This window comes from Numida meleagris, chromosome 8 (genome assembly GCF_002078875.1).
Source record: "Numida meleagris isolate 19003 breed g44 Domestic line chromosome 8, NumMel1.0, whole genome shotgun sequence".
NCBI lineage: Eukaryota > Metazoa > Chordata > Aves > Galliformes > Numididae > Numida > Numida meleagris.
The window spans coordinates 17,720,054-17,746,863 of NC_034416.1; the positions used below are offsets into that span (position 1 = coordinate 17,720,054).

General features: G+C 45.2%; 1 protein-coding gene across 6 annotated transcripts in view; it reads right to left on the reverse strand.

The window, feature by feature from the left end:
* The window catches only part of GPR50 (G protein-coupled receptor 50), a 64,794-nt gene that overhangs the window by 20,712 nt on the left and 17,272 nt on the right, over window positions 1-26,810 (reverse strand). For 3 of the 6 annotated variants that reach the window (XM_021406270.1, XM_021406271.1, XM_021406272.1), the window contains one exon: window positions 15,748-20,294. In XM_021406270.1, coding sequence (XP_021261945.1) covers window positions 19,429-20,196 — 768 coding nt within the window. In that variant the 5' untranslated portion in view covers window positions 20,197-20,294 and the 3' untranslated portion in view covers window positions 15,748-19,428. Of the gene's footprint in view, window positions 1-11,691; window positions 15,084-15,747; window positions 21,352-26,810 lie in introns of those variants that run through there. The other 3 variants (XM_021406268.1, XM_021406269.1, XM_021406267.1) reach the window with 3 other exon arrangements.

Below are 26,810 nucleotides of genomic sequence, written 5' to 3' on the forward strand. Positions count from 1 at the left end.
GGCTTCTTGCCGGTTGGTTTTGATGCGATGGTAATTGTTATAGTGTTTCAGGATCACATCACACTGAGTTGCTTCCGAGCATAAAGTTTTTATCTCCCGCTCACACCGCTGCCGAAATTGGAAAAATATGGAGGGAATGCTGGAAGTGCCCAGATAACTCCTTCAGCTCTGTCCTCATGCATTTCTCAAGCATGAAATAGTAATGTCATTACCACTAGAAATAAGGCTTTCCACCAAGTGAGGATTAGGTCTTTGCCTATGATTACAGATGGATATCCCTGCCTATCAATATATATTTATGCAGTCTCCAGAGGTTTTCTGTACGTCTGTTTCATTACTGCTCATGGGAGCTGTATGCAAGATGCTGCCCCTGTTACCAGCTGTACTCTGTTATGCTGGGAGACTGCATTAGCCAGGCAGGAGACTGCTGCTGACTGCACAGGCTTAAGAAAAATCCATCTTCTACTGCTTCTCTGCTGGATTTAACCTCTAGCCATTTTTGAAGTCCAGCTCCACAGCAGTATAAACTGAGCAGCTCCCCCCACCAGCCACAGACACCTTACACTGCTAAGCCACAAGATGTTTTATTTCAGCATTCAAATATCTGCTCCATTGCAAAGTTACTTCAAGTGAAATAAGTTAAAGTGGGAGCAGCTAAACCTGAAGGACAGACGAGTTTAGACAACCTCCGGTTATCACAGGAATACATAAGGTATAGACACTGTAGGCACTTGGTAGTCGGTGCTCCTTACATGAACTATCGTGTGCCATATGCCACCATGCAGTAACAGCTGTTGCTCCAGTCAGGCCATAAATGAATCGAGATTAAGGAGTGGCGTTAGTCTATGATACATCTGGAAGGACCGAGATAAAATTTCAGTTCCTGTTTCCTAATTAAATCTACTCTTCCCTACATGAACCATAGTTCATAGATGTGTAGCAGTTTCCCTAAGAGGATCAACCCTTTCCATGCTATAGTTTTTGCCTCTTTTCTACATAGCAGTATTTATCCTTGTGATAAGAGGTTTCAGTTTTGATCCAGTAGTTTTCATTTGACAGTCTTGGTTAAACATCTCAAGGGGCATGTCCCACCTGAGCTGGAATTGCCCACCACATGATGCAGCGCTCCACGCATGGCTGGGGGCTGCCCACCTGCACCACCTCACTGCAAGTCTCTTGAGCTTTGCCTGCATTTCAGATCCACGGGGAAACTGATTGTCACTGCCTGTGACCTGCCTCCACAGTATTTCTCCAGTAAAAGATAGCCCTATCATGCAGGAACAACACCCCTCCCTATTGCCCTCCCTTCAGGTATGAAAACAAAGACTCAAGTATCACCCCCATCCTCATGCTAACAACCACTCTGGAGCTTCAAGAGCTTGCTGCAGGCAAAATCTCTTAGGGATCACTGTGAGGAGCGCCAACGTGGTTTGTCTTTGACTTCACCTTGTATATAGCTGCCTCCCAGCCTGGCTCAGCAGTCTGGGTGTGAGGCCAGAAAGATCCTGCAGGGATGGAAGCAGAATCAGCTAAGATATGCTTCCCTCCAAGGTTCTCAGTGCACTTGTGATACTATTGCACTCCTCTGGAAACAGGTCAAAGTCACTGATGATGTTACTAAGGACTCAGTTATCTCCCTAAGGGTTGAAGAAGGCTACATTTTCAACACGACTTGCTGACTGCTTCTCCTCAGCTCTTTATGCACCAGTCTGATCTCTGACTGCTGCATCAGCAGTTTGTCTGGTGAGAATGTAGGCCATGGGGAAGGTCCTTACAGAGCTATCAATCTGCTGATACATGCTCTGGAGCTTAGAGTCATTTGCTCTTCTTCCTGCTCTCCAAGATATCTTATTCAGTGAGGTTTGGATGTAGGATTGCAGTTATGCTCTGAGGTGTGTTGTTAAGTACCCAGCCATCTCCTTCTGAATTTTACTGTTGTATCTCAAGAGGGAGCGTGAGGATTCTGCTGACTTCACATTAGAGATCCTCACTTAAGGAGGAAGACCTTCAGTCCTGCTTTCTCCTGGCCCAAGCACCGTCTTGCTGTCTGGAAGCACATATCTCTTCAGTTAAGTGCTTAACATCCAAATTTGATGTCTGAAGATGAGCCCTGAGCCTGCTTTGATGACATCTCTGACCCCATCCTTTCAGAGAAGCAGACTGGTCCAGGGCTTTTAGTTCACGATAGAGCTAAAAGTGACAGTTCACTGAAAGCTGGGAGCCTTCGGCAGAGTCCTACAGGCTGAGGAAGCTGTAGACATCATCTAGTTCATCCTAGCCAGCAGCATTTAGATTATTCCCAACTGAAGTCTGCCTTATCTCCAACCTCCATACGATAGACATGTGAGAAGGTCTCCCGAACTTAGAGCAGTCAGACCCCACCTCTTTCAAACACAATGCCCTGAGTACATCCCAAAGGTAGCTCAGGAGGCTGCAGCAGCATTGACCCAGCAGCACGCAGCCAGCAGACTGCTGTAGTAATGCACTCCACAAGCCATCCTTCAGGAGGGATTACACCAGCTGGCTTCCCTGGAGCATCATGGAGCTTCTCACTTGTAGGACTTGTAAACGAGTGCTTTACTTTTAGCCAACAAGTGTAAGAGCTGTTAGAAAAAGTTAAGCTGATATTTGGAGCTCAGTTTTCAACCTACAGAGAACCAACCCATTCAAGCTGCTGTAAACTACAAGGGCGTAGGAGAAAAAAAGGTTTTTATTTTTTAAGCACCATAACAAGATGAAATAGTTAAATAAAAGCAATGAGCATTTCCCAAGGAATATTCTGTCATGACAGTAAGACAGGGTTGGACCTGCAGGAAGCAGTGGCTTTCTCTCCTAACTGCCTTTGCTTGCCAGGCAAAAAGGGCTGGAATGAGAGTAAGAAAAGCACACACAAGGGAACTGTTCCAGTACTCAGCATCTCATTGGCACTGAAGCTGACACAGCAGTGGGTCCCAGAGGTGGCCTAAAGAGTGATGGCCATGAGAAAGAACCAGGCTTTTGGAGGGAAGTGGAAGAGTCTTCCCAAGAGATGATAAAAAATAGATTAAAAGCTATCATTAGTAGTGGATACAGAAAGGGGTTGCAGGATACTAATAATCATACCACAAATGCTTTTTTAAGACATGATTAAAGTACATCTAACATATCCTTATATTTATAAAGGCAGATGCATGTTAGACTTACACAACACAAGATGTCTATCCACAAAGAGTTTTCTTAAGATCTACATGTCTCACTACCAAATAAATATGTCCAGTCTGTTTGACAGACCCACATACACGCCACCAAATAAATGTTAGGAATTTACTGGCCTTTTAACACCATCAGTACAACACTAGAACGCACCGCAAATGATGCAGAGCTCTGATGGAAGAAAACCTGATGCAGACTGTAAAAACCCTTTAAGTTCATATGATAATTAGGTGCCTGCACCACCTTCTGCCTCTCAGGAAGGGAGGGAAGGTAGTAATTATCAGCCAGCCAAACTCCTTGCTACACGAAGAGGGCTCCCACACTCCTGTCAGCAATGACAGCAGCCAGTACTCTGTGGGCAGTGCCTGTTTTATCCCCTTGCCAAACAGCAAGTGAAAGAGGCTGCATCACCAGCCTGCCTGTACTGGCATGGGCAAGGCTCATGTAGATTAAGAGCTATATGGTTTAAACCAAGGACCTCCTACAGAGTGGTTTGGAGAGAGCACTGATATTGCCATTCTCAATGCTTGCCTGACATCCGGACAGGTCAGCCTGGGGCATTCCATCCAGCCAAGCCAGCAGCCACCTCCAAGGCATCTCTTGCCAGGTGCAGCACAGCAGCTTTGAGTCAGGCTGCAGGAGCAAGACTGCTGCCCTTGCCTCTTGGGCAGCAGCTCTGCTCTCTGGAGTCATGGGGTAGCAGCCACCTGCCTCCAGAAACAGCAGAAACAGAACAGGATCTTCTGTCTGCCTCCATAGATTCCCATAATCAAATTTCAGCCAACTTCAATAAGAGCAGAATAGACTTTTCTTAGTTGTTTTTTCTTCCTGTAATTGAAATGGGTGTCAATTTGACTTGTCAGTTTTAATTAGCATTTGCATTATGTTATGTTCTGAAGAAACTGCTCTGTTTTGACAAACAAGGAGGAAAGTCTAGTAAATAACTCAAGCCTAGAATTCAGGATGTCAACATGAAAGGCAAAACTAATTAAGACGCTTCACAGGAGATCACAGTGCTTCCCACAGACACCAGTGACATGATGTTTTAGACAGGCATTCTGTACAAGTGGATATATACAAACACATCCAAACTGTAAGGGTTTCATAAATGAAAACTGACATCAATTAGTACTAGCAATGGAAGAGAGCCCAAGACCTGCAGCTAAATTCGAGACTAATAATACTAGATGTAGTTGCAAGAACACAGCAAGAATCAGTCCTCCTTGCAAATAGAAATACAGCAACTCAAGATAAAAATGCAAAGAAAGCATTATCATCTGCAGCTAATGAATGGAAAACCAACACAGGTACAGACTCTCTGGAGCAAATGTGGTTCATATCTCCTGCTGTAGTCAATCAGTATTACAAACAGATATACCTCCAGGGACATCAATGGAAATACAAGCATCTTTTTAAAAGAAACATCAGACAAGAAACATTAGACATATTAGACATTCCAATCAACTGAAGCACAGTTTAACCTATTTAGCTCAGACTTACAGACAAGATGTGCAGCAACCAGGACAAACCTATATGCAAACACAAATTAGTTTAGTGCCTTCTCTAACACTGAAAAGTACCATTACCTGTGCAATTTGCACAACTCCGGCAGCATCACAAAGCATCACTGTATCACCAACTTTTTTTTAGGGGATATCTCCAACCCTTGAAGAACCTCAGTTCTTAGCAGCTTTACTGAAATGGCGGGAAAAATACACTGGAGAAAGGAAAAAGCAATTTGAGATGAACACCGCAACAAAAAAAATATTGCCATACACAAGCAACTTCCTGCTTTGACTGTAAACTATCAGAGATTCTAAAACAGCCATCTAGCAGCTGGAAAAGGAACACCACCACTTCTGGTTTTAAGATGGAGTTTGTTCTGCTCATGATAGAGTATGTGACCCCGCTGGCTGGGGTTATGGGTGGTGGGGATACACAACAGAGATTCTCCACAACCAGAGTGGTCCCTTGCACGTTCCTCCTGCTAGCATCAGCAACTTCCTTGCTCAAAATATCATCACTTTTAGGAATGTTTCCTGTTTTTTTTCCCACCCTCTGGGGTAGGTGAAGGGCAGGGAGGGAAAGATTGAGAAGTAGTAGTAATTATTTTTAATACAATTCCTCAGTTCAATGTGACAACAATTATTTACTTGTTTTTACAAGCAAGTTAAAGTTAAAAGACTCTTAGGAACTGAGGTTTGTAATGGAAGTACCAATTGGCCTTTGATTACAGCAGCATGAACACTGCAGCTCTAATAACTCATCAAAATCTAAGTTGAACCATGGCATGAGGTGGAAATTTCAGACAGGGGATCAGTGTTTTTTTGCTTTGTTTTTTGGAAGTAGGTGAGACCTGACTAGAATCAAATTAGCAGAAATATATATATATCTTTTTTCCTTACTACAACATGGAGAAGACCACAAACAAGAAAGTTTAACTTAAACAGAAGTATTTAGCTTAATAGCAAGGCTTGAATGTTTCAGTGGATGACAGCGTTTTGGTGCGTGTTCCTCTTCCCACCAGGCCTCTGTCCAAAATCCCACTTAGGGCCATGTTGTGCCAAAGAGGAGCCATACTCAAAGACATTGTGGGGCTAGAATAACACAATTCCTTCAGTGAAAGCTTCTTGCCTACCCACATGGACTTGCCCTGTAGAAATCACAGTATTTCATCCTGCCTTCAGTGAAAAGCTTTTCCCCTTTATCTACGTATGACCATGGCACTCGCTAACAGAGGAACTCAGGTTGTTCCAGGGTTATACATTTCTCCTCCTCACAGCTGAAGCTACAGGCATGGAAGTTTGAATAAGTTAGAGCCATGATGGCGGCGACCATTGGTTAACCATCTTTAGTACACAGTCATAGTAGCCACCTTCGCTTCATTTGTCAGATGAGATCACACCATTTTCCAAGGTTAGACTCCAAAGATTAACAAGACAAGGCTTCTGAACAGCACTGCTAGGCTGTGTGACCTGTGTTTCAGGAAGCTACCCTCTTGGCACCTACGTCACTTGTAGGTGTGGAACATTAGTGACAACAGCTGAGGTGCTGAGCACCACCCAGGACAAGACCTGCCTCAGTTTCCTGTTAAGCCAAGAGCAGGAGTTCACATTGTGAAGAAGCATCGTGTTTCTTAAATTCAGGTCCCACATCGTAGATTGTCACACATACAAGGAATCTTCAGACCATGATGAAGATCCTGCTCAGCCTCACCCCATCATTGTTTCAAAGCTCTAACTGTGCAGAACAACTTCACATAAATCAAATCCGCTCTATCAGTCTATAGGCCTGTTTCTAGAGTTAAATCTCTCCTTACATCGAGACAAAATAAAGGAAGCTTAAAAAAAAATCTCAGGCTCACAAAAGATTCTTCTTCAACCATGAAATGTTAATATAGGGCATGAATAATTGAGATTTTCTGATCTCTTCAAAGAATCTAGCCTCATTGAATGTTACAGGACTTATTTATATTATTTGGATAGTAGAGGAAATAACAAATGGTTTCACCCCTTCATTCTGTCCAACAGAGAGCCTTAAGGACGCTGAGGTACAGTAATTGCTGTAATGGCAGTTTGCTCACACTAAGTCTTAACGTTGTAATAAAGAGGTTTTTTTGGCTCTCCTTTAAGATTTATTCACCCTAAAACGCAATCTGGAAATTTGACTTCTCATTTTTCAGCATTATTCCCACAATAGTAATCTGCTGAGTCACTGGTGCTCCAGACACCCTCTCAATCCAGGACCGGCCAGAGACAGTCAACAGGGCAAAAGGGGAGACAAGAGAAGTTGGGACAGGAATCCCAGCACATTTCATTCCTTCCTTCAGACTCTTCAGTCCCAATTTCCTATCACTAGGCTCTCAAGCATATTTTGTGCCTAAAAATAAACATCAGAGGAGCACTGCCCTGCGTTTGGCTGGCTACCAGAGTCTCTTCTGCAGACTTTCTCAAGCAGTGCTCTGGACCACACAGGACTTTGAGGCAGAAGTGCACCCCACAGGCCAGACCATCGTCAGGCCCAAGCCAAGACGATGATGCTGTGGGCACAAGTGACTGCAGAGCTCTGGACTGACCAAGTACAGGGATCCCGTGACCAGAGACACCTCACCACTCACCTGCAGATTTACAGGCTTTGTTGGTGCAACTCTTCCTTTTTAATTTGCATCTTCCATCGTTAACAGAATAGAGGGTGCAAAACAGAATGCTTTCATTACTCCTGACTTAATAGCTGGAGTAATTGGCTGATTATTAGAAATAAGTCAAATGAAGAAGTTATTACACTTCCCTTTAGAAGAAATAAATATTTGCTCGTTATTCTTTGCCAGCATAGCAGTAACATTGTGATATCTCAGCTAGAGCCAAAGGCAGCCCAGTGGGGGCAGGTCTGCACTAACAGAGATCCTCATAACCAGCCCAGCACAGTGCTGAGGTGGGACAGCTCCCAGCTCAGGCTCCTATTTCTCAGAATTGCAGCATTTTAAGACCACATCTGAGCACGAATCTGTGTCTCAGTGACATGGTAATGGAGAGAGGCAGGTGTTTAAGGCACACAGCAAAGAGCAAGGGAAGCTGCTGCACAAGGTGCTTTGCTAATAAACACCAGGTGCAAGGCATCATCCATTAGATTTCAGGATACCCAATTCCAACACAACATAGTGTTGTAGAATACAGAAATTTTTAATACCAGAAGGAATTGGTGCTATCAGGCTGACCTCCAGTATCTGAGACTGCAGCTCCTGCACCGTTTCTTAAAGGGGCTGCTGCTTCCATATGCCATCGCCAGCCCCATGACAGCTGAACTCACTTTTTCCCCCCAAAAAACATTATAGCTGTTATCCATTATCTGCAAAGCAACTCCCGTAGCAATCTCAGACTGATTGTTTTTAACTAGTTTTACTGGCATCGTTAAATCATTTCTCATTTCCATTCTTTGCTGCCATTAGTACAGCATAGAAATACTAACAGTCCTAGTTTTTAACTAGGAAAAAATTCCTACTGGGACAGTTCATGCCCTGCACTACCATTACATTAGTGTAATCACAACTTCCGACAGAATTGGCCTCGTTCTCTCTGCAGGGAAACAAAAGAAGATGGTCAGCACTACAGTTTTCTCCCCACTGCACTTACAGCAGGAGTTTAAGGTACACATATATATACGACCTACCCTCAGGAGAAAGATTTACCCAGCGTGGACAAAGAATTGCAGCAAGTTTGGTAACATTTCATTACTGCTAATCATTTTCACCAAGAGAACAGGCTCATTTCAGATAGAGAAGACTGCATATACCAGAAGTAGACAGTACACATTAGTATAAGCACAACATAAACCAGAATGAAATCAGTCCTGACCGCATTAAAACAACTCAACAAATCATAAGGGAAATTATAAATTAGCTTGGCTGAACTCTGATGCATTAGAGACAATTACACATTTAATCAAATTAAGCACGGTATGCAGATTGGTCTTTCCCACATTTGTGGTTGATCTCAGCCCTTACAGCATCACAGACAAAAGGATCCTGCTCCTCTCAAGGCCAAGCAGATCACAGCCCTCATCTGGGTACTTGTGGATGTTTCTGGCTGCTGTCCCCCAGCCAAGCGTCCTGCTAGGATAACTTCCCCATCATCACAGCTGCTGTTGACAAGTTATCCTCTCCATCAAACCCACATCCAAGCAAAACACAAAACATCAGTAGCAAAAAGCAGCCAAGTACACATACTTCTCCCTTCCATATACCAGGTCCAGAGGAAAGTCATGAGCTAGAAGAGTAGATCTCAAACCTCATCAGACTCCGTTTATTTCGTGTCAGTGTTTTCCGCATGCTGTTTAGGGTTTATTCCTGGTTTTTGTTGTATGAGTTGGTTTTTTTGGCCCATTACTTCATCACACCTCCCCTTCCCAAGGGCATCAGCAGAAAAACCAGGGGAGCAGGCAGTGCAGCAAGCTGTACGCCCATTGCTGCGGTCTGGGCAATGCCACTAAAAGGCAGGGTCTGCAGAACCTTGTCTCAAGTGATTTATTCAGCCCTCTGCATTTCCAGGAATGATGTTCACATCTGATGTTCATTTCAAAGTTCCTGCTTCAGCAGGGTTAATGAGAAAGAAAGAAATCATACAGCAAATTAAGGCTTAATCATCGGGCAATTCCCTTAGATAAACGTTAATTGTCCCATCCTCAGTGCTTTGCGGTGTAATTAATTGTACCTCTGTACAAAAGGGAAAAAAAAAACCTAGAGCACACTTCATTTCAAGGTCACAAAACAGATGGGAAAGAGGCAAGTACAGAAGCAAAATGTCATCTCTGCCCCAACTACTAGGCAGTATCCACTCTTCAAGTTTACACAACACACAGAAAACCAGAGACGTTGCTATCTCCCAAGTGAAAAGCAGTGAGAACAGAGGCTGGGAAAAGGGAGCTCTGCAGCATTGATCATGTAAATGAACTGCAGCTCGTATCTGTGCACTTGCTATGTAATAAGTTTGACAAATAGACTTGTATGCAAAGGTATCTAGTTCCTTTTACGTATCCTTGTAATGACTACAGCAACTATGGACTTAAATATCCAAATCCCATCTCTGAGCTCAGCTGTAATTTACTTTCCTTTACTGGGATACTTATCATCCTAATGCCCCTGCCAAAACAAAAGTAAATTCTACCAGACACATCATTATAGTATTTAGCAATCAGAACAAGACAGTAACACAATACACTAAACCACAAATACCCCAAAACGTTAGCTGCTGCTATCCCTTTACTGTTACTTAAGCATCCTAATGCAATTTCATCTGATTGCAAAGTGAAAATATGAATGATTTATGTATAACAAATAGTCCATTTTATTAGCAGCTGAAATGTTTAATGGCTAATATTAATTTCTGCTTAGCACCTAGCCAAACCTCTCCCAGCTGAAAACTCTGAACGTGGGCATCTGTGCTTGGTATTTATTTCACTTGAAAGACTCAAACAAAGCTGAATTTCAAACATGGTTACATAATGAGGAAATTGAGGTATGACCAGATCACATTCAGTCTGAAGAGAGCTGCAGAAATTGTTCCAAGGTGGTCACGTCACATCCATCCCAGCCTGATTTAGGCATTTGGAGCACCATGGAAAGTGGAGCAACAACAGCAGAGCAGCAAGGTCCTAGGCTGCAGTAAGTGAGGATTTGCTCCAATGGGCATAAAAATAAAGGAAAGAAACTGCTTACCTTCAGAAAGCCTCAAGTACACAGGAATCTCCAGGAAGATACCCTTGCCTCCACTGCCAGCCCTTGAATGAGGTCTGGGAAGGTCTCCACCCCTTCCAGTCACTCAGTGCATTGCATGCACCTGAGCTCCCCAGGCTGGCCCTGCCTTCCCACCAGGTGCTCCATCACTGCTTCAAGCTCTGACTTAGCCTTTCCGCTTCAGCACTGTCTGCTACCGACCCAGATTACAGCACGGTTTCAGAGAGGTGGCATCCATTCCTTACTCAAAGGCTGATTACCATATCCTATGAAGCATGAAGATCAAGAGATCATGCAATTACCATCCCAGCTGTTATCGCTGACTGTGCCATTCCAGCCCAGCTCAGTGCCTCTTTAAAGAGGTCACCAGCACATAACTAATTCTTCAAATGACAATAACCACTGACATACTCCAAGGCAAGCAACCAGTTACAAACACTTGCAAGAAGCTGCCTCATTGAGCATCATAAAGACTAGTATTTGCTTTTCAAAATTCTAGCATCAGAGAACAGAGCAGGGGAAATGTTTGGCATCTGGAAAGACACTGGCTGACTGGGTCCTCAGCCTGAGGACCCACAGTTGCAAGTGACTTATTTCCTTCTTGGAGTGAAGCCTACCAAACCCCTCCAGTCTACAGAGGGGAATCAGTGGGAGAAAAGCATCTCCATTTTTGAGCTCCTACCAAGCCAGGTGCAGGAAGGCACTGTGCAGTGCATAACCCTTGCTCTTCTTCTTGTACAAACATCAGTCTTTAAGCACACTGAGACAATGACGTCATCAGTTTATGTGTTAGCAACCCCCAAATTCTCTTTCTGTGGAGTTCTGTGGAACAGATCATAAAAATGAAAATTTCCATTCCCTACTGATATTAGGATATATATAGCATTGGTTGGATATTAGGAAGAATTTCTTCTCAGAAAGAGTGGTCAGACACTGGCACAGGCTGCCAGGGGGGTGATGGAGTCACCATCCCTGGAGGTGTTCAAGAAACATGGAGATGTGGCACTGAGGGACATGGTCAGAGTGCATCGTGGGGGTGGGGTGGTGGTCGGACTAGATGATCTTAGAGGTCTTTTCCAACCTTAATGATCCTATGATTAAATAAGCAAAGGAAAAACAGCTATATTGCAGCTAAGGAAAGCTCATTTTATGTACCCCAGTCACTAACACACAAAGTGAAAATTTCTGCTTTCCCCAATGTCATTACCTAAAGTTTCCTCAGTAAAAATAAAAACGCCAACTCTCCTCCCCATACACAAAAAGGACTTCTCTGTTGCTTACAGTTTATTGATTTTTCTGCTGTTCAAGTATCAGTGAATCTGTAAGACCTCACCTCTAACCACCCTGCACGTGCTTTTATGTCACAGAGCATTTTAAGGCAGTAAAATGGCAAAGTAAACAAGATACACAGGTGACTGTGATGTGTTTCCCCAAGGGCAGAAAAGCATTGTCAACCTCTGTTGCATTTTCCATTTGCTCTGAAGGAAAGTCAAAACCAATGCTTTCTAACTTACAATTAATATTGATTCCTTTTGGAAAACCTAGGAGATGTGTATATCTCTACATATGTTTCCATGCAATGAGAAGAGCATGGGTAGGTCCTGTCCTGGACTCCAAAGGGCTTCAGGCCTGGCTCGCCGGTAGGGGCCCCCTGACCAGGGCTCCTGCAGATGAGCCCTTGCCATTGCTTGGAAGATGGAGAAGTAGCAGTGGAGTGCCAGACACAGCCTTTCCCTGCTCCTGCCACGGTCATCCTCATAGTGACAAACCCTGGTGAACCAGCCGTGGCCCTCAGGGCTCTCCTGAGCCTGGCAGTGGGGCCTGCTGCCAGGTGTGCTCCAGGTGTTCTCCAGCTGTGCTCCAGCTGTGCTCCAGCTGTGCTCCAGGTGTGCTCCAGGCTGGCCACGTGCCCCCATGCCATGGAAATCCCAGGGTCATTTCTTGTTCTAATGTCCTCATTAGCTTCCTCATCTTGGCCAGGTCCCAGGCTGAGCAAGCACAGTCCCTCCACACACATTCCTCTCTCATTCCAACCACAGATGCCACTTTCAATTTCTTTCCTGCAAACTGCTCTGTTTTTGTTTGTTTGCTTGCTTCTTTTTAATTAATTAATAACAAAACAGCTGCCACTTTTCACCAAGGAGATGACTGTATTTTGATGACAGATTAATACCTCTATACTACATGCTTACCAAAACTGGTGGAAACCCAACCTCAAGGCAAAGGAATCTGCGTGCAGTTGAGGAAACAATACATTTTGCAGCCTACTTCTAGAGAAATGTTGAAGTTTTGTTCACAGCAGAAGAGCATAATGCAGACAGTATTTACAACAGATCGTACAATTACAAGCTGTAAATAAATTTACAACTGCAATATACCACAATTTATTAAATGTGTTACCTATAAAATATTCCATATACAGAATGAGTGATGTTTCAACTGGAAAGATTTATAATACGGTTTGATGGCTTAGTCTATTTAAGAGGCAATCTAAGAAAGCGGTGACTGCACAGCCATTGCCTATAATTTCAAAGACATTATGGTTTCCCTGGCTTCCTAGAAGTTATTATTTGAGTTAAAAACATTATCTGGAGACTATGCTTGGGAGATCACATAGAAACATACTTCAATTAATGATTCAAACCAACCCCTTTTTGCTTTGGAAACTGACCCCATACTGTAAATTCTATCTCTGCTGTGCAGCACATTACTTACAGCACATGAATAATGGATATCATAAACAAGCATCACAAAATGAAAATTCCATTAACAATATTGCGGAGCTTCCATTCACAAATGCAGTTCTTGAGTGGTACACATTTTATTGCTCTTACCACCAAGGACAATATTTGCATACCTCATCACAGAGTTCTTACAAGAACCCATTCTGCATTTCTTATCTCGGAGCTTTTATGGTAGGAAATATTGCATTGGGCCCAGTAATTTACATTTTGCTGATAAAAGTCTAAATACATATGCAGCAGCTCTTTATTGACTGGCTTCATGTTATAAATTATAAGCTTGGGAGTAAATATATGAGGACAAATATTGATTTCTAAACAGTCACCATGAATGAGATCTTATCCTGGTGTTGAGTTATGGCACCTCTTGTCTTTTATAGCTGTATCTTATCCCCCAGCTACTAATACTTCGTGGCAAGTACATAAATGAATAACACCACCTCACTTCTGACAGTTTAATTCATTCATGGCAGAAATAGCAGGTACAGGAGTCAGTACAGCGATGGTCTAGGATAACTACATGGACAGACATTTTGGGATCTGCAATTATCATAAAACCAGCTTTCCATGTGTTGCACCACTGAGCATTGCAAACTTTACTGGGGAAGCAGCAGATGAATTGCCATGCCTCTTGGAAAAGATCAGCAAAAGAAGCAGCAGTACCGCCCTGGGATGTCGTGGAACAAGCAGCACTTGTTCTTTCAACAAGTCCGTTCCACGGCTGCTCAGCAATTTTTGCTTTAATGGAAAATCTCAGCCTTTCCTACCCCAGCACTGCAGCTGCACCTGATCTTGTTTCTCTGCAGCTTGTGGGCTGTTCAAGCAATTGCCCCATAAATCGCAGCTACAGCACCAACTTCGGTCTCTGTGTAACTGCAGATGGTTTTACTTTAGAGAAGAGCCTTAGCACTATTCCATGGAGCTCAGTGGACTCATTTCGTGGTCAAATATGCTTCTCAGTGGAGCTGTACAAGTATATGGGTTAGCAGAATTTAAACTGTCTAACCTATTTTCACCAGAAGTTTGGACTGCTTTGAAATAAACTCATAGCCACATCGAATAAGTAAACTTGGAAATTCAGTAAAAAATACAGCTATGTATATATTTGAACAGTGGTCACTGATACCCATGAGGTCACACCGACATTTGGAGCAAAGTAAATACTGTCCATAAGTATCCACTGGGTGATTACACACGGTGTTTGGTCAGGAAACAGGAGCAAGGCACTGCCTGTGTAATAAATCAAACAGAGATCTCCAGCTGCAGCTGTGACTGGTTCCCCTTCTGTATTCCCATCACCCCTGCTATGGCAGTGCCACTGAGACCTCTGACAAAACACCTCTGGCCAAGCTGGCAAGGAAATATCACTGCTGCGACCTATGGATGGGACGTAGCAGCTGGAGGACTGCATGAGTACAGCAAAATCCAGGACCAAGACGTGCTTCCTTCCATCAGGAACTTACCCGTATGCCTTTTCAGCAAGTCCAATCCAGTCCTTGCCTTAAAGGACAAATTCAAAGAGGAGCTTTGCACATTTCAGTCATGTTTCTATGTTTATTTTCCAGTGGTTGTTTTTTTTTTTTTTTTTTAATTTTTTTAAGCCCATGTTTCATCACTGTGAGCTTGAGGAAACGCAATGAATGAGGCATTGTATCCTGCATCTGCTAGAGCAAGATAACCACTTACCAATGAGACAGAGGCAATCCTTGCTTTTTGCGGAGTGGTTCTCATGTATTTAGCCTTCTACAGCAATGAAACACTGCTTTTCCTTCATGGCGAGCCAGGACAGCAGCTGGCTTTACGTTCACTTAATCCCACCATTTCCAAGCAGTGTAACCTCATCTCTAGGGTTTGAGACTGACCTTGGAGAGCCTGGCAGCCTCTGCACAGCGCTGCGCCAGCGCCAGGAGAACGGAGAATGCCTAAAATACAGAAGAAAATGCAATGAAATGGAGGTCTGCATTTCTCCATAGACAGCTCAGTAGATGTTAATTGCCAGATGCCAGCTTCCTTTCAGGAACAGAGATCTGTTTCCCCTGATAAATAATTCACTAATTTTGGATACGCTTTGCTTAACTAAAGCCATTTCTCTTAAGACCTTACTGATTCTTTAGTAACTCTAGGGTAATTGCCCTTTCAGAAGTATTTCTAATATTCTTTTTCAGAGCGTAATACAAATTGGTCACAAGCTCAAATTTAACACACCAACCAAAAGAAGCCAGTTTGTTGCTGTCCAATATTTGAAACAAAAAAAGCAGTCAAAGCAGTATTTCTGCAGAGCGTTTCCTGAGAGTGGGCAAGAAGTGAACTTATAGTAAGAGGTTATAGGCTGCAGCCCACAACCCGATAGCTACAGAAGATAGGCACAAGAAAGGCGAAGAGCCTTGCAGGGACACACGGCGATGAGACCAATGGCAGAGTGGGGATTTTCCCTCTGATGAGGACAAATGCAGTGCACTGAGCTGCCTGCTCCAGGTGGGCAGAAGAAAAACCCTTGGATATGATGTACAGCTGAACTCAGTCTCTACTTCCACCAATTGTATTTGTCAACTCAATCTGCTTTCTGGTAGTCAACAAAACCCAAAGTGTTATTTCAAATATTTATTAAAAAATAACTGCAAAGGGGAAAAAAAAATCAATCAACAGTCCAATGGGAAATTTATTACAGCTTCAACAGGTAAAGGGAACAAATCTACGTTATGAGCAAAAAATTGCAGTAGGAAGTAGACTGAAAATTTCTTAATCAAACAATAAAGTGGAAACAGCATATGCAATACATATTCATATATAAATATACCAGTTACATTCCTCTTAAATAGATTAAACAACATTCGTTACCAGCATCCCAAAGTATTTCTTCGTGGCAGGAGATTCGTCTTTCTTCATGGCAATACTGTCTCTCCAGGAGTTCATGACTTCTGTGACAACTTCAGGACCTGGGGCCAGGCTCTATCCAATGCCACCACGCCAAATCCAGAGCCAGTGATGTAAATCCCGTTCCTAGGAGAGGTCAGCCCTATTTCTGACACTCAAGGCCGGGTACGTGACAGGTGGAACTGGCAGAGCACAGGTTAAGCTGTGGGAGCTCCTTGAAAGCTCAAATTTGATTAAAGCTAGATTCTCACAGGGAAACAGACTCTGCACAGGATTCCCAGTATAAGAAACACTTCCATTTTTTTCTGTAAACAAATGTTAACAAAATAAACTCTCTGTACCCTGTTAACCATTTTTTAACATAAAAATAAGGAGCTGCTTGGGCAGTCTTAAAATAACTCAGTATAAAAATCTATTCTATCCTATCCTAAGTACTGTCTCTGTATCAAAGTGCTAGCAAATGGCACAGTGTTTTCTGTTTGAAGCCGTACTCCCTGCTTTGACCGCTGGGCACTGCGGACCCCCGCCCCAGCAGGACTTTGCTCAGGAACCCACCCGTGGCGGTGGAACCCTCCCGCTGGGACGCCTCGGTGCCCTGACCGGGTTGTGCCAGGGTGAGCTCCTGGTGCCATCCGAGGGCTGGAGCCCATCACAGAGCCCATCCCCATGCTGAGGGAGGCAGCAGGGACCCACCTCACCCAGCCTGTCCCTGCAAGGCCAGTGGGGATCTGGGCTCAGACCTATGGCAGGAGAGAAGCAGAGGCCCCATCACTTTGCATAGTTCGCTTCAGCAGTGACCCTGTGAGCCCCCAGGAGATGCCCGTGGTGCTCCTCTTGCTCCTCGTCCTACCAGGCGCCAGCAGAGGCTCCACCGCCTGCCTGTTGGGAGCTCTTTGGCTTACTCGGTTTGGTTCAATGCTCGCTGGCTGTTATCTTGGAGCCTGAATAAGAAAAAGTGCAAATCCAAGCTTAAAGAAAGAAAAAACATCACGTGGCCGGCATTGAACATTCAGCTACAAAGACAACGAACCACGGGATGAAGCCCCAGTTGTGGGGGATTATGAGACGCTTGGCAAACCTGTAAAGTATCCTTCATGACTGTCTTAAAGGAGTGCCTTAGGCTTGGGTCGGTACTGAGCAGTTAAAACCATTTGCTGACGGGATTCTGACTAACGCTGCTGGCCAACTGCATGCTGGGCTGAGGGCTGGACACGGCGCACGGACATTTCTCTGGGCACCAGGAGAAGCTCCCCGCAGCTCCGGGTGCCTCGGTGCTTTTCCTATCCAAGTTTGACTCAAAACAACTTTGTTTGCACAGAATGGCGTGAATTCATCCAGACGGGCTTTGCTGCAAAGCAATCCGACTGCATTATTTCTGAGGGTCAATATACCTTTATTTGGCCATGCACAGGCAGATTAAGAGGCCAAAACAGAACTCAGCTTGATTCCTATTATGGGATGCTGGCTGCAGTGCACTTTAAAACAATAATTATCCGAAGCTGTGAAGATGTTCGAGTCTGAAAATATCACAAAGTGCCAGGGCACCCTGCAAACGCAGACACCCACTCACACTGCAGCAGACCTCACTGAAGCAATGCACTCTGCAGTGTTTCTTGGTCTGATCTACAAAGGGGTTTCATTTCCTTAAGCTCCTCTTCCCTCAAAGATTTCAGCAGGAGGGATGTTCAGCAACAAGACGCTTTCAGCAAGTGATGCACAAACAGCTTAACTTTGCTAAGGATTAGGCACTTGGTTTGCTCAGGGCCTTTTGTAAATCCTACCTACCTCCATCTCCAGGCACCTGCCTGCTGTTTTAAAGTCTGGCTCTCAGTGTTTCATGGCTCAGCCCTGGGAACCAGTCCTGCTTTGGTCTATGGTCAGTGCCTTAAGAAGGCTCTCCTTGGCCAGGATCAGGGCTGCTCCCTCTCCTTGCTGCACCCACGGGGCTCAGACCTGCTCCCACCCACCTCACAGCTCCTGCCATGCCCCGGTACGCCAGCACCAGGACAGGTCTGCCAGCCTGCGGACAGAGTTGCAGCAGGGCAGTTCTATACTGATTTAATGGGATTGTCTCGAAGCAGGATTCACTCATTTAAAACCATAGGGAGATGAATATGCAGTGAAGCTAAGGAAAAACCAAGTCATATTTACAGACAGCAACCAGCCTCCCTGCACACACTCCATTAAAGAAACAGCCTTATCTCTGCCCCTGTGCTTGTTGCTAATGTGATACTGGCCTTAGCTCTTAGAACATTGTTACAGCAACAAAGGCAACAAAGTTCAGGCTTTAACCGAAAACAGATGCATGAACATGCTTAACAAGTCTTCCCCTCTGAGCTCCTGTGAATTAATCACTACTTTGTACACGAATAAAATGGAAGAAAATTCCTCCCTTTTTTTCCCCATCACATTCATGCCATATGGTGGGCAAAAGGAGAGATGTTTGAAACCAACAGTTTCTTACCCTTTTGCTTTCATCTGTAAGCGTAAATATTACTGGAACCTAGTTTTCTTCTTTTATTAAAAGCCTGCACATGCACTGAATGGATAGGACTCCACTATGTTAATCTTTTGTATGATGTTCATGCAGAAGGGACTTCTGAGAGATATTTGGAATGAATGCTGGCCATGACAGGATATTGCCTAAATTAGAAGCAAGCTCCAACTATCTTCCTGCAATTAGATTATGTCATGAGCTATACTCTTATTCATGGCCTGGAAGGAGAGTGCAAGGGTACTTAATATCTGTAGAGATTCAATTAAATTGAGCACATCTGACACTCAGGAGGTCTGGCTTCTGCTTGCCTCATATCTAGCCCAGCCTAGCTAAAAAGTTGTAATACAAAAGAAAAAGGAAAATGAGCACATGAGGTGGAAGTCAATGTGCTCAGACATCTGCTGGCTGGCTAATACTGTTACTAACCTAAATGAGAAGGTCATGCAGTTTACACTTTGATTGCTATAGTTTGGTTATGTTAATGCTAAAGAACAGAATTCAGAGGGAGGAAGGAAAGGCTACTTTGTAATGTATGGCAATTTTGCAAGTTGCATTTCAAATATAAATGCATTTTTCCATGCACTCTGAGTGCTTCCTTTTTCAAGGGTATTGGTATGCTTGTGGCAAAAGCAACCAAAGCAATTAATTAGGCACATAGTGAAAGATGGCATAGGAAAATAAAAGGTAAAGGTCAGTCGTTTCTCTTCTGGAAACTCTTACTCAAAGCTGTGCTGTCACGGTGATACGCTGGGCATGAAAGGTTGCAGGCTCCTTCCTTGCATGAGAAGGGGTGGCTGTCTGGGATCCAGCAACATCAGCTGTGAAATACACAGGTAGAAAGGCTCTTCTATATTATATATACAAGTGTAACCCAGAATAAATAGTGCTGTTCTGACTCATAAGTGTATTTCAGCTTGGTTGTTGTTTGTTACGGCTGGGGATGGCTTGCTTTTCAGCCCTTCCGTCCCACCCTTGGACACGTCGATGAAGAGCAGCCTGGGAGTCCGGAGCATCAGCAGTATCCTTTTGTACTCCTTTCGGAAATTCTGGTTAAGCAGCCCATAGATCACAGCGTTGAGGCAGCTGTTAAAATAGGCCATAAAATAGCTCAGGACAAAAAGCCACTCAGGAATGTGTGGCTGCACTTTGGAAGGATTAATTGAAACAGCAAGGCCGATAAAGTTTAATGGTCCCCAGCACACAGCAAAAAGGACAAAAACCACAAACATAGTCAAGAAATTCCGGATGTCAGCAGCTCTGAGCTTCTGCTTGCAGTCCTGTCTCACCCGGTGTTTGACTTGAATCACCAAAATCCAGATCCGAAGGTAGCAAAAGGTCACGATGGACAGCGGGACAATGAAGTGGACCACCACCACTGTGATGGTGTACGACGTGCTCACCGTCTGGGCAAAGGTGCAAGAGTAAATCCGGGGGTCATACTGCAAGGAGCCAACAAAGAAGTTCGGCACAATGGCCACCACTGTGAGCGTCCAGGTCAGACAGATATAGCAGCAGGTGTTCTTCAGGTTGAAGAGCTTATCATACCGAAGGCTGTGGCAGATGTAGCAGTAGCGGTTGATTGCAATCGCAGTGATGTTGAAAATGGACCCAATGACGCTTAAGCCCATCAGGAATCCACTTATCTGGCAGTGAACGTTTCCCATGGTCCATCCGTTATGGAAAATGGCACTCAAGATCAGAGGATACGGATACACTGCGACTACCAAGTCTGCGACAGACAAGCTGACGACAAAGATGTTGCCTACGAAAAAGGAGAAGAGACCACGAGAGGTTAGCATAGGTCTGACAGACAGCTTCCAGCTCAGAGCTCCTCTTCAGCCTCACTGCTCGCTGCCTTCACTCTACCTACCGTTTGGAGTCTGAAACCACAGAACATTTTCTCTAAGTTGTGTAAGACTTTGCACTCCTTGTTAATTGACCAGCACAGCAGCAGCTACCAGACAGCTACACAGCACTCGCTGTCCCGCAGAGAGCTTCATTACTTTAAATACTACATAGAACACGATACTTTCTGTATTATCATACAGGGACACTTCACAGAATAATCAAAGAATGAATTAGGTTGCAAGGCACCTCTAGAGGCTGTCTGGTCCAACCCCCAACTCCAGAGAAGCCCTGCTCATTATGGGGCAAAGAATTAGGGCAGGCAGGTTAAGTTTTCAGCAGTTTGTTCATTATACTGACAGCAGTAGCGTGGGAAAGGTTTTTTTCTGGTCATTTGCATATGAACAGCTATGTTTTCACCACAACTTTGCAGTGTTCATACTGAGGAGCATGTGTTCCAGGAGACAGCGCAGCCAGCCTTTATGTGCTTATCTTATCTGGTACTTCTTCCTGTTCCTTTAATATTTAAAGTCGTCCAGAGCAATAGGAAAGGTCAATCACTCCTGAACAGACTGGGACTACGCAGGGAATATGATTAATAAGCTGCTGTCAGTTACCTCTGCAGTGTATGTGATGCAGGTTGCCCACTTAGGCTTTAAAGCCAGGAGAGTAGAGAGTCTGTCCAGACATGAAGTAATTTAACCCTTGCTGGACTGAAACTGGCACACTGCATGGGAAGACATCTGCCAACAGCACTGCACGGAGAGCCAACAGCCTGGGCAACCCGTGACTTCCCACAGTGGTTTCCAAAGGCTGGGAAGGGCTGCAAAGCTTCAACCACCACCTGCAGAAGTAAGGGCCACCTTCACACCACCAAGAGGCTTGGAATTAACTCTTCTGGTTTTGAAAACTGTTCCTGAAATGAAATTCAATAATCCTTCCAAATTGACCAGAAGCCAGGCTCCTATGAATCCATGCTGAGCAGATGCAACAAGAGCAGAGACCACGCCAAGGCAGTCGTGCAAGTCACGCTGTCACCTCTGCAACAGGGCCCTGCTGCTTGCCAAGCCCACACACTGCTGAGCAGAGCCAGCACGAGGAAGCCAAGGAGACGCAGAAGCAGCCAAGAGCTGTTCCTCCCCATGGCTGCAGAGGTTACCACTCGTTTTCTGAGTCTGGTGTATTTTTTAGGTAGGGAAAAAGCTTTTCTGTTCATTTTGCCAGTCAGACCAGAGGAGCACATTAAGAAAGGAAGTGTGAGGTCTTCAGAGAACTGGCAGAACAACAGGAGCAGCCGTAGTGCTGGAAGGGATTATCTGCCAAACTGCAGCTTTCTGATGACTAGACAAAGCACCATGTCCAGAGGCTGAGAACAGCACGTTAGGGAATGCCATTTTCCAAACATCACTACCTGCAGGTTATGTCTGCAGTAGCAGGAAGGAAAACATTACTGGAGTATGGGTATGTTTAACTCATACAAGGTGCTGACACCTATGCCCCTATGTGTTGCTGGCAACACCCCAGCCCACCAATCACATCAGCACCCTCTCTTCAAAGCCCACTGTATACCAGATTTTCTCAACCAAAAAAAAAAAAAAAAAGAAAAAAAGAAAAAAAAAGTGGCTTTTTTTCTGTAGTAAATGTGAAGAGGCTCTCTGAGAGCTCAGTTCAGCTAGGTCACTGGCTGTGGTATTTGGAAAGCATACCCAAGGGCTGCCCAAAATCACAGCTGCGTTGTCAATGCAGTTGGCTCATTGCTATGTTTGTTCCCAGCAAAAACCATCAGCGCCAGTCAACAGCTCCCATCAGGCAGCAGAGCACACTTCACACCGGCTGGAAAACAGTCCAGACTTGAGAACAAGCCCACGGTGGCACAAAGCTGAGACAGCTGACATGAAGCATCATTCTAAAGCAAATATTAGCACAGGTCAGGCAAAGGGCTGAAATCTCAGCAGGAGAGATTCCACACGCACAGCCCTAACACAGCAAACCACTTCTAGGGCCCGAGCATTGTTCTTGTTGCTGATTTCATACCTCACTTAGAGCTTTTTAAAATGCAATCACTGGACCTCATCCCCACATGATTAGCTCTGCTTATGCCTCGTGTCAAGTGCAGAACTGCTTGTGGTTGGGCTTAGAGCTCATGGCAGCACCCAGAGAAGGAGAATTACTCTGCAGCAAAACTTAAATTCCTGCGGTCACTAACATGTCGCCTCAGCAAAAGGCAAAATGGGTCCTCAGTACCAGAATCTCCTCTCAGGAAGTTTTTCCAGAACACTTAGGACTGCAAGCCTTGGCATTTGGTGGGCTGAAAGGCAGCTACATGTGACACCCAGCTCTGAACCCGGCAACGCAGAACAAGACTGGATATCCAGCTCCTCTTATGGGACAGCAAACCTGCCAGGCTCTGCTCTGTGCTCCCTGCACTCCCAGCCCTCCTACCAGCAAGAAGGGCAACTGCTCTGGCATGGTGTCAGCTACCTGAAAATGAAGTCAGAAAGCTTAACTTGGCACCATCTCACAGAAAAACTCTCATCTTCCCTTTTATTTGGCAAGATGGTCAATTTCATATTTTTCTCCTGGTAGGTGAACATGGAGGTCAGAGCCACACAGCAGCTTCTTGCCGGCCAGTCCCGGCAATTAGTGCATTTTTAATGACCGAGTACTCCAACGAGGGGGCACAGTGCATGCCTCCAAGCAGAACAGGCCCTTCAACATATGGGAATTTGCTGTTTATTATTAAAAAAAGAGTAAACTTCAGCACTGAATGCAAAGCCATCTAATGCGCAGCTGTTATGGAAGGCAAACAGTCTCTACTAATAATCTTTTACATGTCACTACTGAATTTTTTATATTTTTCTAACAGAAAACAAAGGAGTAATGCCAGCAGGACATTATCTCAAAATTATCTGCTGCTGTAACACTCATTCCTAATGCGTCTTTTCCTGTTTGTGACCACACAACTGTAATTCCTCATTGACTTTCACACTCTCCATCGTGTTTTTAACATGGCATGAATTGGTTTGTGTATGTCTGTGCTCCATCCCTGCTACAGTCATGCAAGAACGAGCACGAGTGGTGGGGATGGCAGCCTGCCCCATGCACAGCAGCAGTGCAGAGCTGAGCACATTTCCAGAGAAACTTGAAAGTTTTCTACATGCCATAGGTCTAGCACAGAGCTGGGGACTACAGAGGTACAACACAGCTCACAGTGTGATCCACAGGTTCCTTGGAACACCGAACAACCTGAAGCCCGGCAGCACAGCAGGTTACAAGCACGTGCAGGTAATGCAGGAGATGATCCCAGAGTGGCTTCTGGCCCAGCACTTTGTGAGCTCCCCTCCTCACTCCCATGCTCCCACACCCGTGCTTCTGCTCACTCCTTCAGCTGCTCCTGTACCCAGCAGCTTCCCGGAACCCATCCTGCCCGCATTATCTGACCGCATAGGTTATCTGAGGACTTACTGTCAGGGCCTGGCACTAGCCTTCACACACGTGGAAGTCCTGCAACAAGTTCTGCAAATGAATCAGCCACAAAGAAAGGTCTCCGATGGCAGGCTGCCCGACCACCACCTGACTGCCAGACAAACACACATCACTCTTCTACAGAGATTAACTGAGCACTGCTGTGCAAACAGAGGGGTCACAGCCCTGCAGGGTGGAGGTGACCCAAGCAGCGGGCTGGATGCAGGTGCCACGGGGCTCTCCCCAGCAGCCAGAGCAGGTGCTGTGCTTCTGCCCAGCTGCAGGCAGTGACTGACAGCTGGAGAGCAGCAGGTGTGAGAGCATATGTTGAGAAACCATGCTAAGGTACACAAAATGTTAGAAGCTTGCTGGGGTGAGCAGTGTGTTTGTGGTGATGCTGCTCTATTTGCGGCTTGAAGTAAGAAGCACCTTAACCTTTATGCTTCGCTTCCCAGGTTTCATAGCAAACAGGCTGCCCAGGGAGGTGGGGGAGTCACTGGCACCGGGGGGGGTTCAAGAACCGTGGAGAGGTGGCACTGGGGGACGTGGGTAGTGGGCATGGTGGGATGGGCTGGGGTTGGACTGGGTGATCTTGGGTGTCTTTTCCAATGTGAATGATTCTATGACTCATGTCCAGAGATAAACTGGAACTGAGACCCACATCAGCATCAGAGGGATATATATATATATTATAGGGTTTGATAAACAATTTAGCAGGCCAGAACTGTAAAGATAGCCTCTGATGACCACTTACCATAACCTAATACCCTCTATTTAACCTTTGAAAGCTTACCCTCACTGCAAAACAGAAGCAAAATGCACCGTTTGCCCCAAGCAAGATAGATAAAGTCTTAAAAGCTTTATTCAGCACGCAACAAGACTCTTTATTAGCTGTGACAGCCTCCTTTCTGTGTTTGTTTTCACCTGCCACTAGCTGTGCATTTGCTTGTACTACACCGACCTGCACTCAGCAGACACGAAGTGGACGCTTGGTTCTGCACAAAGCGGTGGTTCACAGAAACCCCTTTCAGAACAACTTTGTTCTTTCTATAAAATAAAGATGGCTGTGAGTTCTCAGTCATGTTGTCACATACTGCTGGTTTGGACTGATCATAATACCGTGGTGCTTGTGGCTCCTGGTCCTGCAGCCCTCACTGACGAGCATCTCCAGCATCACGAGCTGCGAAGGACGGCTGCAGGGCACAATGTAAGTGCCTGCTCAGAGAGCGTCAGCTCAGCCTCCTGCAGGGCCTGTGCTCAGTGCTGCTGCTCCACACAAGCTCTGGGCTGCTGGGGTGCTTGCCCTGAGAGCATTGCACACGTGGCAACAACATGGCAAATAAAGTCCAGTCTGACATTTTGACAAAGGAAATTGTTTGACAGGGGAACGCAAGCGAAAATCTGAGAAACTCTCCCCGAGGTCCAGGCAACACGAAAAAACCTGGCTGCTTAATTCATGAATCCATAAATTCTAATTGAGGATTTCGTTTGGGTATTTAGGAAGCCTGTTCAAAGACAGGAATAAACAAGAGAAAGAAAAAAGCATCTGATCAATTATCCCACATCACTGCTCCCCCAGGATTCAGAGGGCACAAAGCGTGGTCTCCTGCAGCCACGCAGACAAGGCGCTCTCAAATTCCGACTGCGCTGCATAAAGTGATACTGAGGGTAACGAACAGCTGGGGGCACGCAGCATGCTTGCGATGTGAGGTTAGAGAATGTGGAAATATCCTATGTAAGGGCACAGTGAAGGTCCTAGACAAAGGTAAAACACTGTAGGATAATTTAACCTTTTCCTGGCAAAAGTTCTTTGAGCTCCCTTCACACAACTTTGATCTCAGAGTGCAGCAGTGCACTCTGCACGAACCATCGCCTGTTTGGCTGGTACCCTTCCCAAAAGGAAAGGTGTGAGCACCCAGTGCTGCCCTGTCTTGTAGCAGGACCACATCTGTGCAGGAGCAAGGGCACGGCGGTCCAGCATCCCTTTGGCACCACAACTGGAAGCCTCGGTGGCCGCCTTGCCAGCGTGTGGCCGTAGCTGCAAGGAAGCTCCTTGCCCCCTGGCTCTGGGAGAAGTCTTGCTCCAGGAGGAGGGGAAAACCCCACCGTAATCACAGAGGTAGAAAGGACCTGCTCCCACCCACTTCCATCACATTCATTTTTTTCTGCTCCATGTATTGTTTTGTCTGATAGCTAGAGAAAGGAACTGCTTACACTGCTAGGCGGAGGGCTGGATTTTAGACACTTTTAGGTCATGGACTTTAACTGTATTGCTGTCAAAAACGTATCTGAGCCATGCCTTCAGCTGCTCTAACTGAGTGCAGCAAAGGGCAATCATTTGCAACGTTTACACTCCAGAGACTCACAACTTTCATTTGGCTAAGGCCAGCCAGCTTCAACGCTGGATCTGAGCTCGCCAGTCTGTGGAAATGGGCTGGAAATGGAAGACCAGCCCTGCTCACAGGATTTCCTATTTTTCCTTATATTGCTTACCATTATATGGGAAGCACTGTAAAAGCCGGCGTGTTTTCCCTTGGTATGTTGCAGATGGAAGGCTGACACTGACTCTCAGCTGAATAAAATGAGTTGACTTCCCTCCTCTTCTTCTGGACCTTTAAAAAGGAGTCAGCCCTCTGGTGCCAGTTACTTTCAGCCTTCAGGAGATGCTGTAGTACTAAATTCAGATGCCATTTTCAAGATACACCCAAATATCATTTTAGAGACTCAGACTTGAAATAAGGCAGTATCATGCAGCACCCAGCTCCAGGAGAGAGAAAGCCGAAGTTAGACAAGAGAGGAAAAGCTCAGCCTGGACACAGATCATCACAACACAAAATGCTGCCCTGAATCCAACCTCACTTTCTAACAGAGGCTCAGGACAGCCCTCTAACACATACCGATCCTGACAGCATTGTGCCTCTAGCACTCTGTCCAGCAAGAACAAGAGACTAGCATCAAAATAAGTCAG